Source organism: Homalodisca vitripennis, chromosome 6 (assembly GCF_021130785.1).
Source record: "Homalodisca vitripennis isolate AUS2020 chromosome 6, UT_GWSS_2.1, whole genome shotgun sequence".
NCBI lineage: Eukaryota > Metazoa > Arthropoda > Insecta > Hemiptera > Cicadellidae > Homalodisca > Homalodisca vitripennis.
This window is the reverse complement of record NC_060212.1, coordinates 168,494,970-168,509,194: the sequence shown is the minus strand read 5'-3', so window position 1 is coordinate 168,509,194 and position 14,225 is coordinate 168,494,970. Positions and strand designations below refer to the sequence as shown.

The 14,225-nt window shown below is 34.9% G+C and overlaps 1 protein-coding gene across 2 annotated transcripts in view; it reads right to left on the bottom strand.

The window, feature by feature from the left end:
• Positions 1-700: 700 nt before the first annotated feature.
• The window catches only part of LOC124365127 (endoplasmic reticulum-Golgi intermediate compartment protein 3-like), a 74,043-nt gene continuing 60,518 nt past the window's right edge, over positions 701-14,225 (bottom strand). For both annotated transcript variants that reach the window (XM_046821076.1, XM_046821077.1), the window contains exons 9-11: positions 13,997-14,103; positions 4,698-4,792; positions 701-841 (exon numbers count right to left, since the gene is read on the bottom strand). In XM_046821076.1, the coding sequence (XP_046677032.1) occupies positions 709-841; positions 4,698-4,792; positions 13,997-14,103 (335 nt within the window). In that variant the 3' untranslated portion in view covers positions 701-708. The remainder of the gene's footprint in view (positions 842-4,697; positions 4,793-13,996; positions 14,104-14,225) is intronic.

Here is a 14,225-nt window from a genome sequence, read left to right as displayed (position 1 = left end):
AAGGTGTATTATTCACTTCCTCCTCCCATATACATATTTTTATCTTGTGTTTGTGTGTGTCATGTGGTGCCAGTGTGTTGGTACTTCAGACCATGCTGTGATGGACTTTTCTGCTCTGTCCCCACTTATCTGCTGTGGTAAGTGCACATAATATGGCATTTTTGTGTTGGGTCATACATACATGTTCTGACATACTACCTTTCTACTGTTAAGTTTAAATTTTGGCTTTGTTTCCCATTTATGAATGCTCTGAATAAATCTGAGTACAGTACCATATTTGAAATCTTGGCCTTTAACATATTTGACATGTGTTGATACCTGAAGAAAAAGCCAGATATGCCAGCTTTCAAAATGTGGTAGATCTTTAGGTTTTTGTAACATAATATTAGTAATCCTGCTATCAACCATGCAAAAATGTTGTGAGAGATATAAAATTAAATTATAAAAATATAAATATCGATGAACAAGTGGGAAGGATTGTTATAAAAATTAAAAATCAAAACTCCTTTTTATTGAAAAAAAAAAAACAATGTACACAACAATAGTTCACACACAATAAATTTTAAAACTCAAAAGATAAAATACATTTGTACAGCTTTTATTTTTTTATTAATACTGTACAAGTCATGATAAGTTACAAGTCCAGATCCGTTGGTAAAAGTTCACTTGTCACATATTCTACAAACAATTCAGTTTACGCATAATGTTTTAATGCGCTTTTCCGATTTCCATTTTTTTCCATAGTATTAAGCTTCTGTAAAAGAATGAGTCCAACAACATGAAGACTATGAAGACTCCTCCTATACAACTGCAGCAATCGTTGAAAAAATGACTCCATGGCCTGAAAATCCAAACAAATATTATTTTAATACATTTTTTATGTAAATAACAAACTAATCATTTATTATATACAACACTTTATATTATGAGACTATACAAAAGTAAAAACTTTTACTCCAACATGAGAATTGATGTTGCTGTTACTGACTGGCCATGATAACAGGGTTGAAGAATTTTATGTTGAGGACAATTTTTGAATTCCTCACATATATGACCAATTATTAAATTGGTCTGGGGCATGAAACTTTTACACCAATCCATCGTATAATAATTTAAACTGAAGTTTAATCTTCAAACAAGACTTGGTTTTCAAATCTCTACCATAACCAAACTTAACACATTGGCTGTAACAGACCCCATAATGTGCATTTTGTAGTGTTAGATAATGTGTAATACTTAAGATAACTCAGTATAGAATCACAGTGAAGGTGTTAATGCATGTTATAACATTTAGAAAAAAGTAATTGATCTTTGATCTCAGTAAAAATATTACTATAATTGTCCAGTATCAGCTTATTAGATATAACAGTAAATACATCAATATTGTATTGCACTTTGTAATATTATAGTTTTTGCAACATTAAATATGACAAAATAAAACATGAAAATTTAATGAAGTATTAAAATCATATGATGTGGGCTCTAAAAATTTAATGGCATGTTGCAAAAGATTCAATTTGATAATACTCAAAACTCATACAATCAATTGAAAAGTACGTTATTTTTCACAGATTTCATATTACATTTAAAAATAAATGTTATGATTGAGCTATATGAAAATGATTCACAACAGTGTATTAGTTAGCTCTAACATCACATAACTCAATTCATCTAATTAGAATATTCTGTGTTGTTATATTCAGCTAGAGCTGAATCCATACTTTGCCAAAAACGTGTCACTGGATGAGTGGACACACAGTGTGGAAGAGTATCCAAAAATTATGTTTGCGACATGCAGTTGTGCTAGACCGAAAATATTTGTTTAGTAGATTCAACTTTTTATCCTCTTATGGGGTTCAATATTTTACGAATTTAGGCATTTAACAGCTACATATACAAACATTACTCTTATAATTTCTTACATCCATTCAAGTATAAGATATTTACAATGTTTTGTGCTGTTTAGAGGTTATATTAATTATTTATATAAACAAAATTACCAAGACATTATTTTCTCAGTAAAGAATTCTAGGAGGCTTTTTTCTTCATCACAAGATTTGGAAAATAGTTTAAATCCTCTTTAAAAGGTATGTTTATACTAGTGACTTTGTTATTTATTATTAAAACAAATTATACATTTTTTTGTTTCCCAAGATCGGAATGGAATTATCTGAGATAGATCATCACCAGATGGACCTATAAATTGAGTTGTGATACTTGGAAGTAATGTCAAAATAGTTACAATTAAAATGTACATTTAATATTATTCAGTAGGCAGAGTGGACCAATAGTTTAAAATTACTGATGTCAGTCTTTATGACCACCAATGACCAGATAGGGAAGGAATAGGCTGTATGCAACCTCAGGATTGTTAGGTGGTCACACTTGAAGTTTGACTTGGTTAAGAAAGGAGTAGGCTGCTTGCAACCTAAGGATTGTTAGGTGGTCACACTTGAAGTTTGACTTGGTTAAGAAAGGAGTAGGCTGCTTGCAACCTAAGGATTGTTAGGTGGTCACACTTGAAGTTTGACTTGGTTAAGAAAGGAGTAGGCTGCTTGCAACCTAAGGATTGTTAGGTGGTCACACTTGAAGTTTGACTTGGTTAAGAAAGGAGTAGGCTGCTTGCAACCTAAGGATTGTTAGGTGGTCACACTTGAAGTTTGACTTGGTTAAGAAAGGAGTAGGCTGCTTGCAACCTAAGGATTGTTAGGTGGTCACACTTGAAGTTTGACTTGGTTAAGAAAGGAGTAGGCTGCTTGCAACCTAAGGATTGTTAGGTGGTCACACTTGAAGTTTGACTTGGTTAAGAAAGGAATAGGCTGCTTGCAACCTAAGGATTGTTAGGTGGTCACACTTGAAGTTTGACTTGGTTAAGGAAGGAATAGGCTGCTTGCAACCTAAGGATTGTTAGGTGGTCACACTTGAAGTTTGACTTGGTTAAGGAAGGAATAGGCTGCTTACAACCTAAGGATTGTTAGGTGGTCACACTTGAAGTTTGACTTGGTTAAGGAAGGAATAGGCTGCTTACAACCTCAGGATTGTTAGGTGGTCACACTTGAAGTTTGACTTGGTTAAGAAAGGAGTAGGCTGCTTGCAACCTAAGGATTGTTAGGTGGTCACACTTGAAGTTTGACTTGGTTAAGGAAGGAATAGGCTGCTTGCAACCTAAGGATTGTTAGGTGGTCACACTTGAAGTTTGACTTGGTTAAGGAAGGAATAGGCTGCTTACAACCTAAGGATTGTTAGGTGGTCACACTTGAAGTTTGACTTGGTTAAGGAAGGAATAGGCTGCTTACAACCTAAGGATTGTTAGGTGGTCACACTTGAAGTTTGACTTGGTTAAGGGAAGGAATAGGCTGCTTACAACCTAAGGATTGTTAGGTCGTCACACTTGAAGTTTGACTTGTTTTGAGGAAGGAATAGGGTGCTTACAACCTAAGGATTGTTAGGTGGTCACACTTGAAGTTTGACTTGGTTAAGGAAGGAATATGCTGCTTGCAACCTCAGGACTGTCAATTGTGACTTTGGACAAAAATGATAAAAAAGAGCTGAACCTGTACCATGATTTTATAAATGCAAATTGTCAAGATAAACTTTTAAGACAATAAAAAGTGTGCATGGTAGTGTTTTATAAAATGAATACATATGACCCATATACATAGCCATTTAACCTATGGAATTTTAGTATGGGGTAATGATGGGAATGTAAAAAGGGTACTTGTATTACAAAAAAGGGCTGTGAGAGTTATATATCAGGTGGGGAATAGAACTCACTGTAAACCATATTTTAGACAGCTTAAGATTTTAACTGTTTATTCTATTTTTATATTGGAATGTTTGTTGTATGTAAAAACTCATTTAAATTCTGTGCCAACTAATAGTTCTGTACATGGTTATTTCACAAGAAACTGTAATATGCTTAGATTAGATCAGTACAACTATCATTCCACTAAATCAAACTTTTTAGAAATAGGCAAAAAACTGTATAATTTGTTACCAAACCATATCCAACAACTTAGCTTAAGACCTTTTAAAATGAAAATTAAATGTTTGTTGTTGGATTTCTGCTGTTACAATATTGAAGAGTTTGTTAGTTTAATAAGTCAGGTAGATAGACTTAGTAATTAGTCAAATAATCATTAAGCCTAAGCATGACGTTGTGTCGCATTTGTGAAAATGATTACCACAATAAATTTTCTGATTTCATAGTTTTCTTCTTTTTACACCTAGTGTAAAGCTTTTGAGATAATCCTCATAAGTCAGTTATTAGAAGTCACAACATTCCCAGCCTTCAGCGAAGCCTTTATGATAAAAGTATTATGTATCAAAATTATGCATGTAACATGAAACTTAGATATTATTGGCAATTTACAGTTTGAATTTGCAATGTGGATACTCTGATTCCTGATTGAAAGTGAACACAATGGAAATAGCCTTGTCTTGTTTGCGTTCATGGGAATGTCAAATGCCTATGGCCACTGGGATACTATTTTTTCAGAAGAATTTGTTGGAAGGTATCGCAAATATCTCTCGGACCAATAGTGAGTCACATACTAACCATGGCTCTACTCTGACAATAAAGAAACGCTAAATATGATTTCATTAAAACAATATTAGAAAAACATTTCTCATTACATAGACACATTTCTCTTAAATTATGACATTTAACTGGTCTGTTGCTAATGTACTATACTCACACAACTTTGTCAGTTATTTTCACCATGAGTGCTGAAAGTTCGTAACTAAAAAATATTCCAGGCATTCCAGAATCTCCCCTACCTGGTGAGACCACCTGCAATCATAAATATGTATAACAGGCAGTATAATTGTCAAAATAACTTAAAACGAATACAAAATGTGTAGTAATTAAATAATTCAATAGGTAAAATTTGGGGAGAGGAATGAAAAATGTGATATGTCGGTTAGCTTCAAAGAAATTCATTGGGATCTACAACACAAGATGTTTTGGGGTTATTCTTTGTCGACCGATGTCATCTGATGTTGTCTGGTCGCTTTCAGCAACAAAGATGAAACTTTATTCACATGAAACTATGGAAGATAGCTAGATTACAGACTTTAAAATTAAATTTGGGCTTTGAATTGGTTGCAGATTCTAACAAAGATCCCAAGTTCCCAAATGATGACAAGTAAACAGTTATATATGGTTTTTTCATTGAAGATATTGAACGAAACCTTGTATTGAACTGTTTATGTCATTTAACTTATGTCATTGTACTATTTTTATCATTATCACACCAAGAAAGGTTTTGTGTAAATAGTTGAGTCAACTGTGTTTTAAATTTGTACAAATATTTCAATAATATTGTAAAAATCAAGTTTTGTTAGCTATGAAGGTAGTTTTATGGTGATAAACACATTTAAATATATAGAAGAACATTGTTTTCAGAAAATTTTACTTGTAAATGTATTATTAAAGAGTTAAGTGTTTTATATCATTTTAAAGAGGGAAGTATAAGCCTCGATTATAGATCCTTCAGAGGGTCTATAATCAAGGGTATAAGGTTTCAAATAAATATAGCATTTTGAAGCCAATATTTAATACTAATTCAAATTAAGTATACAAATACAAAATCTATAAAATTGCACATCAGGCTATTTGTTTGTCAATACACATTGGAGTCTGCAATATTGAAAACAGACATATTTAGTTGAATACATATTCAAAATATCTAAAAAGGAACATGATAAAAAGTTGAAGACAAGACTGTTACTAAGTAAAAACACAAACACAACTTGTATTTGTATTACATGGACACATTTATCAAAAGATGGACAAAAATCATTAAAAGCATAAAAAACACTATGTCACATATAAAACAAAGAGTAAAAAAGAATCAATTGAAAACCCCAAGACAATAGACAATAGACAATTTTCTTTATTTCACATATTCATAGAGAACAGTACAATGCGTCAATACATGAGATAGTTAAAGAATGTTAATAGTTGAGAGTTACAGAATTTAAAAATTCTTGAATAGAGTAGAAAGGTTGCTCCTGGAGCCAGACTGTGAGATGTTTCTTGAGGTGGCGTTCTGGTTTTTCTCTGAGGTGGACTGGTAGTTGATTGTAGAGCAAGGCTCCCTTATAGGAAGGCTTGCTTGTAAAGAGTGTTAGATGGTGAGGCGGCAGAGCAAAATCTGAAGCATGGCGTGTATTTTGGTTGTGTATGTCTCTTTGTCGGGTTTGATTGGTGAGAACAGCATGCATGATTGCCTCTTGCATGTAGAGCGCTGGGGCCGTCAGGATCTTGAGTTCCTTGAAGGCATCACGACAGCTTTCGAGGTAGTTTAGGCCTGCTAGACATCTTATTGCCCTTTTTTGAAGTTTTAGGATTCTTTGCAGGTTGGTAGCAGATGTTCCGCCCCAGGTCACAATTCCGTACCTGAGATGAGATTCAAATAGTGCATAATAGGCTATCTTTGCAGTTTCCAGATTGCTTGTGTGTTTTACCCTTCTTATTACATAAGTGCTTGAAGAGAGTTTTTTACAAAGTAATTCTATGTGTGCTTTCCATGTGAGCTTTGAATCCATTGTAATGCCCAGGTATTTGACTGTATCCTGAGCTGCAGTTCCAGGGATTGGTAGAGGTAATTCTTTGTTTTTTGTGGTGAAAATTAGCTGTATTGTTTTTTTCTCATTAAGGGCAAGGTCATTTCTTAGGCAATATTGTTTTGTGTAACTAAAAGCAGTGTCAGTAGTTCTTTTCAGGGTTTGAATGGATTTATTTGCTATGGTGAGGACTGTGTCATCTGCATACATTGTTGTTTCACAGTATTCCTTTAGGTAGTCTGGAAGATCGTTTGTTAGGAGGAGAAACAGTACCGGCCCCAGTACTGACCCTTGTGGTACTCCTCTGGCAATGCTTGTCATGTCAGAATAGATTTTTTTCGCTTGTTTTGTTCTTCATGCTCAATTTCAACTATTTGCTTTCTGTCACTTAGGTAACTATGGAACCATTTTCCCGTCTTCCCATTTATCCCTAGGGACTTCATTTTGTTAAGGAGATGGTCATGGTTAAGGCAGTCGAATGCCTTACTGAAGTCAAGAAACAGGCTAGTGACTGCATGTCCGTTGTCGAGTTGGTCAATAATGTACTCCGTTAACTGTATTAGAGCAGTAGTTGTTGACCGTCCCTTTAGGAATCCATGTTGCTGGTTGGTCATTAGATTGTTTTGTTCTAGGTAGGATAATAACCTATCTAAGACAATTTTCTCGTAGATTTTTGAAAAGGTTGATATCAGGGAGATCGGTCTGTAGTTCATTAAGTCATTCGTTGATCCACTTTTATGTTTCGGATAGACCTTGGCTATTTTTAGCATAGTGGGGAATATTCCTTGTTGAAGCGATTTATTTATTAGAGCAGTCAAGGGTTTAGTGAGTTAATGTTTGCAGGTTTTGATGAGTTTAGCCGAGATCTCGTCTATACCCGAGGATGTTTTGGGTTTTAGGGAGTTTATGGCTTTTATAACGTCAGTCTCTGTTGCTGGTCGTAGATTTAGGTTGCTATTTGTCATGTTGGGTGGATTGTAGATATTAAGTAGCCCATTGTTTAGGTTGTTTGGTTTTAGTGTCCTTTCTGCGACTGTGGCAAAGAAGGAGTTGAAGGTGTTTGCTACTTTTTTGGGATCTTGCAGTACTTCCCCGTCTGTGACAATTTGTCATTTACTGAGATTTGGCCTGTTGTTTTTTCTTTCGTTGTTTGTTTTATTATTTGCCACAGTGCTTTTGATTTATTGTCGGCCTGAGAGATGTGGTCTGATGTTTGTTGTTTTTTTAGCGTCTTGAGCTTCATGTCATATTCCTTTTTTCTCCGTGCTGATTCAGCTTTGTCTTCAGGTTTTCCAGTACAAAGTTCCTTGTTTAAGGCTTCTATATACAAATTTTTTAAGGTGGTGCATTCATCGTCCCAGCAAGTTGTTTTCTTTCGGCGAGTGATTGCTACATTTTTGAATGGGCAGCTGCTGTTTAGGACGGTTTGTATGATGAGGTGGAAATTTGTATATGCTTGATTTGCATCTTCCGTATTGTATATACTATTCCACTCGTGTGTTTTGAGCGTATCCTTTATGAGAGTCATGGTTTTCTTGTTAAAAATGCGTTTTCTCTCAGTTACAGTTCTGCTATATTTTCCTGCTGTCAGATGTAGTGTGGCCAGTTGGGATGTATGGTCCGAAAGGCCAGAGAGAACGACTGAAGCTTGAATGGCTTGGGGGTCGATATTCGTGCATATCCAGTCAATAGAGGTCTCTGTGTCTTTAGTGAGTCTGGTGGGGGGCAGGCTAAGTCTTTTGAGGTCAAATGATGTTAAAAATTCGTTAAGCTTCATGTTGTTACTGTCGTTTGCTCGGTTCCCCAGATTGTCAACATTTATATCCCCGACAATGACCATTGGTTTGGTTGTTTGCATGGCGCTTTCCAGCTGGTCCGTTAGAATGTCAATTGATTGCTCAATGTTTGATGTCGGGGGCCTATAAGTGCCAAGTACTTGGATTACTTCTTTGTTGATTTTTATCTCGAAAAAAGCTGTTTCACACACTAGCTCTGACTCTTCATTACTAGTTCTTATTAGTTTGATGGTCTTTTCTAATTCGTTCTTTACATATCCTGCGACCACTCCTTTCTTATGTAACTTCCTGCAGAAGCCTCCTATCAGAGTATAGCCATCAATCCGTGTATTTTCTAAGTTGTCTTGTGTGAGCCCGTGTTCTGTTAGTATTAAAAGGTCAGGTCTGTGATTGGCGAGGAAATGTGACAGTCTGTTTGTTTTACCAGTGAGCCAATTTATGTTTTGGTGGGCAATTTTTATTATATTTTGCTGAGATGGCTTGCTTTTTTTATTAGGTTTGAGTTCAGAAAAATTCTGAACCTTTTCCTCTTCCGCTGAGTCATCTCTACAAAATGTAAATGTTGAGTCTCTGGAGAAATTTGTCTAGGGAGTGGTGATTTCATGGGTTGGTCAGATTGTGAGATAAGTTCCAGATTGTCATTGAGTTGTCCAGTCAAGGTTGGGGGGACTTCCCCAGCAGTGTTTTGGTTCAGTTTTTTAGGCAGGGTTTGGCTGGCTCCCTCAGTAGTGTTTTGGTTCAGTTTTTTAGACAGGGTTTGGCTGGCTCCCTCAGTAGTGTTTTGGCTCAGTTTTTTAGACAGGGTTTGGCTGGCTCCCTCAGTACAGTTAAAGTTAGTCATGCTCAAGCTATGTCCAGTGGTTAAAATATTACCTCTTTTACTATACTTGTCAAGATATTTGGTGAGGAACTCCTCGTATGTTTCCCCCTCACTAAGTACTTGTGCAGTACATGGAGGAGACATTTTTCCCATGCCCTGAGTTTTCGTTACAAGTGAGTGAGCGAGATTGTCGTTCACAGGAGTTGGGATGGTTCTGGGAGGTGGCTATTCTGTTTAGAACGTTGGATGTTTTTAGGTAATTGAAATTCCTGGATGTTAGCTTTTTCAGTGGCTTTTGCCATTTGGAGGGAGACGCTAAGCTTGTTTGTCTTCTTAATCCATTTTTGGCTCATTCCTGTTGTTGATGAAGGGTTTTGTTTTTTCAGTGGTGTAGTCCGCATATGTTTCAGTTTTTTTCTGCAGGTTTGACTGACTCCTGGCGTTATGGGTAGGCTTGCATCTGTCGTGGGTAGGGGAATAGAGGACTCTGCCTCTGTTGTCCTTGTATATAAAATCAGTTTTTGGTTGCAGGTTTGACTGGCTCCTGAGGTCGGGGGTGAACTTTGTTCTGTCGAGGGTGTGGTCAATATGTTTTCTAGATTTTTACTACAAGTTTGATTGACTCCTAGTGTAGTTTGATGCGTGGTGGGCATATTCAAAGTGTTATTTATTTTTTGGCAGCAGGCACTTGAAGCTAAAGTTTTAATAGTTAGCTCCATTTGAGCAAGCTTTGAATTCATCTCTGATATTCCCAGAAGTACAGTGGTTTGATTTGCCTCAAACACTTGGGCATCTTTTGTGGGAGATGACGTCTGAGTAGCCGAGTCCTTACAGATTGTAGCCGTTATTTCTATGTTTTGGATTTTTTCCTGCAGTCTAGTGTTGGTTTTTTCTAGTTCTGCTATTCGTTTTGCATAATTATCAATCATTTGACCCAATTTAAGATCGTGGTCCTCAGAGGAATTCTGGACCTCTATGCGGAATTTCTTTTCTTTATCAAGTTGGGCTTGAACATCTGCATTTAATTGTAGAAGATTTTCAATTTTGGTTAAATATTTACTCATATTGTTTTCCACCTCTTCCATTTTTCCCTCCATACTAATTAGTTTATTTTGAAGCTCTAGTTTCTCTACTTTTAAAAGTTCGTTTTCAGCTACTAATGCTGATCCTATTTTGGCAGCCATTTGAAGATCATCCTCTCGACTGTTAGAGCTATCTAGTAAGTTGTTTTCAATAATACTCTTTTCTAGTTCCAGTAGGGTATCTGAGGTGTTTAGTGTTACTGGGTCAACTATTCTGTTTGGTAAAGATGGTGATTGAAACATCCTGCATGCCATGCAATGCCATTTTTCGATTTCGTGAGTGGGCCATCTTTTCAAATCCTTTTCTAAGATATTTTGGCATCCTGCATGGTACCATTTTGCACATAGGCCTGTGCATTTAATACCAGAATACTTAAAACCAATTTCGCATGTACCACACGGATATTTAGTGGGCATTTCAGCAATAATTGAGAATTCTTGATAAGAATTGGTTGATTATTATTAATAAAGTAATATTTAATACTTTATTAATAATTAATAAAGTATTAATGTCAAAAATTAGGTTTATAGATATCACTCTGCAAGTATGTCAAGTGATTTATAGCAAGATTCATAACAGCCAGTAAGTAGAGGCCGTGTTGTCTGTGGTCAGCGTCCCAGACGCATTGTCAGCAGGTGTCGGGCAATGCTCTCGTCAGTTGACCTAATAGCTGGCTCTATCTGACTTCCAGCAGGTGGCGTTGTAGATAATGTGTCAAGCAGCTGTGAGTTGGCAATGACGTCACTATTGTGTTTCAACTGTGCACAGCTGTTTATTTAATTTATATTTACTTGTTGTTAATAAAATAAATGTCAGTGGTGTTATAAGTTGACAAAAATTGCTTGAATAAAAAGTGCTTGAGCTGTGTAATGTTACAATGTATATCTTGAGAAAAGTTGATTGCAGATAGTGATCTAGTTTGTGCTGATAAGTTTTCTTGGATTTTTTTCTTCTTCAAGGTACTTAAATTATTTTTTAACTTGATGATAATATTATTAACTTACAGTTTAGAAGTAGTGATTGGTGTGCAGTTAAGTTGGTATTTTGTTGGGTTTACCACTTAAACTTCACTGAAATGTAGGAGCACTTTCATACTAGATGATGGGTGTCCGCCATGTTGATTGTTTTTTTTTTTTTTTTTTTTTTTCTGAGATGCAGAATAAAATAAGAATAAATCATATAACATATCAAATAAAATGTGATGACTACAATAAGAAATCAATTAGGCAGACAAAAAGAAAATTTCATACAAGATTTAAAGAACATTGCCCCCACATTAAATTCAACAGAGAAGAAAAATCTGAAGTCGTACTCCACTGTATTAATACTGAAAATACTATATCAAAAGAAAATATAAAATCAAAACATGTTAACACACCAATACATTCAAGTTTCTACAAGAGTAATAAAATACATCTTTAGTATCTAATGTCTTTTAAATATGATTTTTAAGAATTAGTTTAGCTTATTTTAATATTAAAGAACAATGATAAAATTAATTTTAAAATGTGGAGGTAAATGCATTCTTGTTTCCCCCATGGTTATACTCCCTCCCCGATTTTGGTGTGTGTGTGTGTGTGTGTGTGTGTGTGTGTGTGTGTGTGTGTGTGTGTGTTTTGTATACCTCATTTCAAGTACTGATATTTGTTCAGCCCACAATTGTTGGCATGTTCATGCCGGGGAAAAATCAATAATACAGCAAAATGATGCAATTTGTATAAAAATGGTCACCATACAAATTAATAACACATTTAAATTAGTATTAGTGAGACATTTTTAAAAATTACATAAAAAATTTTTTCATAGATATGAAATTTGGGTATTGTCGCTGTTATTTATTATTTTGTAATGTTCTCTAAATTTCACATATAAGAAATTTGAAACGGTTTTTATATAGCTTTGTGTACAAACTTAACTCTTAAAAAATTATTAATAACAATATAAGCTATTGTTCATCGATTATGAATTTAAATTTAATATATCATAATGAAGAGACTAATTCAAAATATTGTTTTGCTATTTGTTAATTAAATGCATTATAAGGATAATAAACATTAAGGCACAGTACAGAATATAATGTTTAATATTGAACTCTAATTATAAAATTGAAAATCTAAGAATACTGTGTGTGAAGTCTAAACATGCACATAGATTAATTGAATAGTGGGTACTTTGGTATTATCCTTAGGTCAATATTTTTTGGTTTTTTTTCTGATTAGAGACAAAAATAAACTAGTTTTAAAAAGAGCAGACATTATTTGACCTATTTTGAAATTTAAAAGTCATTAAGACGAACGGTTGTCGTATTCTACCTCCCAAAAGGAAGCGATATCGGCGATAATCGAGTTGAATGCATCGCCACCAGTCGCCGCTACTTCCGATCGCCACATGTATTTATGGTGATGAGCGGTACCTCTTTACGTCTATTTATCCATTTAGCACTTTCCCACATCGTTAGGTATTCGTACCAGTTTCTTCTGGATCTACGAAATGATACTTGTGGTTCACCGTGAAATGCGTAAATTCTGCTTTCTAGAATTTCTTATAACTATAACCCTTCCAACAGTCAGACATAATATTGTTCCGAGTTCAACATTTTTTTTTTATTTCATTGGTTAATCTTTTTGCATCACGTTTCAGAACTTTGATTAGTTTCGCCGGCACAAACCGCCAAATACCCATTGCCGATGCAACACTCTACCGACATTACTTTTTCGTTTAGTGAACAAAGCCTCATCAATCTCGACGATTTTCCTTGTCCACCAATTTCCCCCACAGTTCTTATTTTCCACCGCAAACACACACACACACTTCCCTCATATAATTATTCCTATCGACAACAGTTTTGCCGGACATATTCAACTGTTTCTCACACCATTTTACTGATGTTTGTTCCTTAGCCAAAAAATAAATAAAACGTACCATTGTGGTGTGGTGTAGGATCATTTGCTATCTTCCAATTAAGTACCGATTCTATGACTCATCTTTTTTACGACACGATTACAAATTACACTGCCAGAACGGATATTCTTTACCACAATACATTTTCATTTCGTAAATTATTGACGCAAACTTTTGTTGAAGGCAGTAAATGCTTGTCTTGTGAAGGAATTGAAAAGTTTCCTCTTCAGTTCGAGGTAAATCCCAGAGGCGAAGATAATTCGTGATGAAATTATAAACTAATCAAGAGCACGACAATCGATAAAGACAAAAAATAAAAGAACAATTAAATATTCGAAAGTGACAGGTGATTCGTGCATATAGGCCTACTTGAAGGGTCACGCGTCTAGGCCTTACTTGGAGGCTATTTGGCGACAGGAAGTATGACTCGTCGGGTATGTTTCCATTCACTATGAAACAAGGAAAGTACTAGTAACGCATAATGAAGTTTATTTTGGTCCTCGATAAGGAAAACTTGTCTAAAATTAGTGCCCTACGGATAATACCAAAGTACTAATATCAGTAGTGATTTAGTACATGCATTTCATAAAAAGTTAATGATATTCTAGATACAATTAGGTATTTTATTTCCTTGCGCGTTTTATTTATTATAATAAACATCAAATTAAAAATAAACAGTAACAAAATTAAAATACTTCACAGGAAATTTGAGGCATTACTGGGAAATGTACGAGGTAAACAAAACCTATTAAAATTATCTTCTCAACAATGTGGTTCTATTAACGTTAATATCCTGTTAATTATGTACAGAATCAGTATTACTTACTTTTGAATGTTTGGTCACTGAAAACTGGTTAGAGTGGAATACTGAGCCATCTTTTAGAACTCTCATCGTTGGAACAATTTTGATATAATACTGATACATTGTGGAGCCTGTAACATAAGAAACACGGGAAGAACATTTACTTGTCTAAAACACATTTACATATTATACAGTTCAGGGCAAAAGTAAGTCCTTTCTTTGCACAAATTGTAGTATCTACTTGATTAATCTT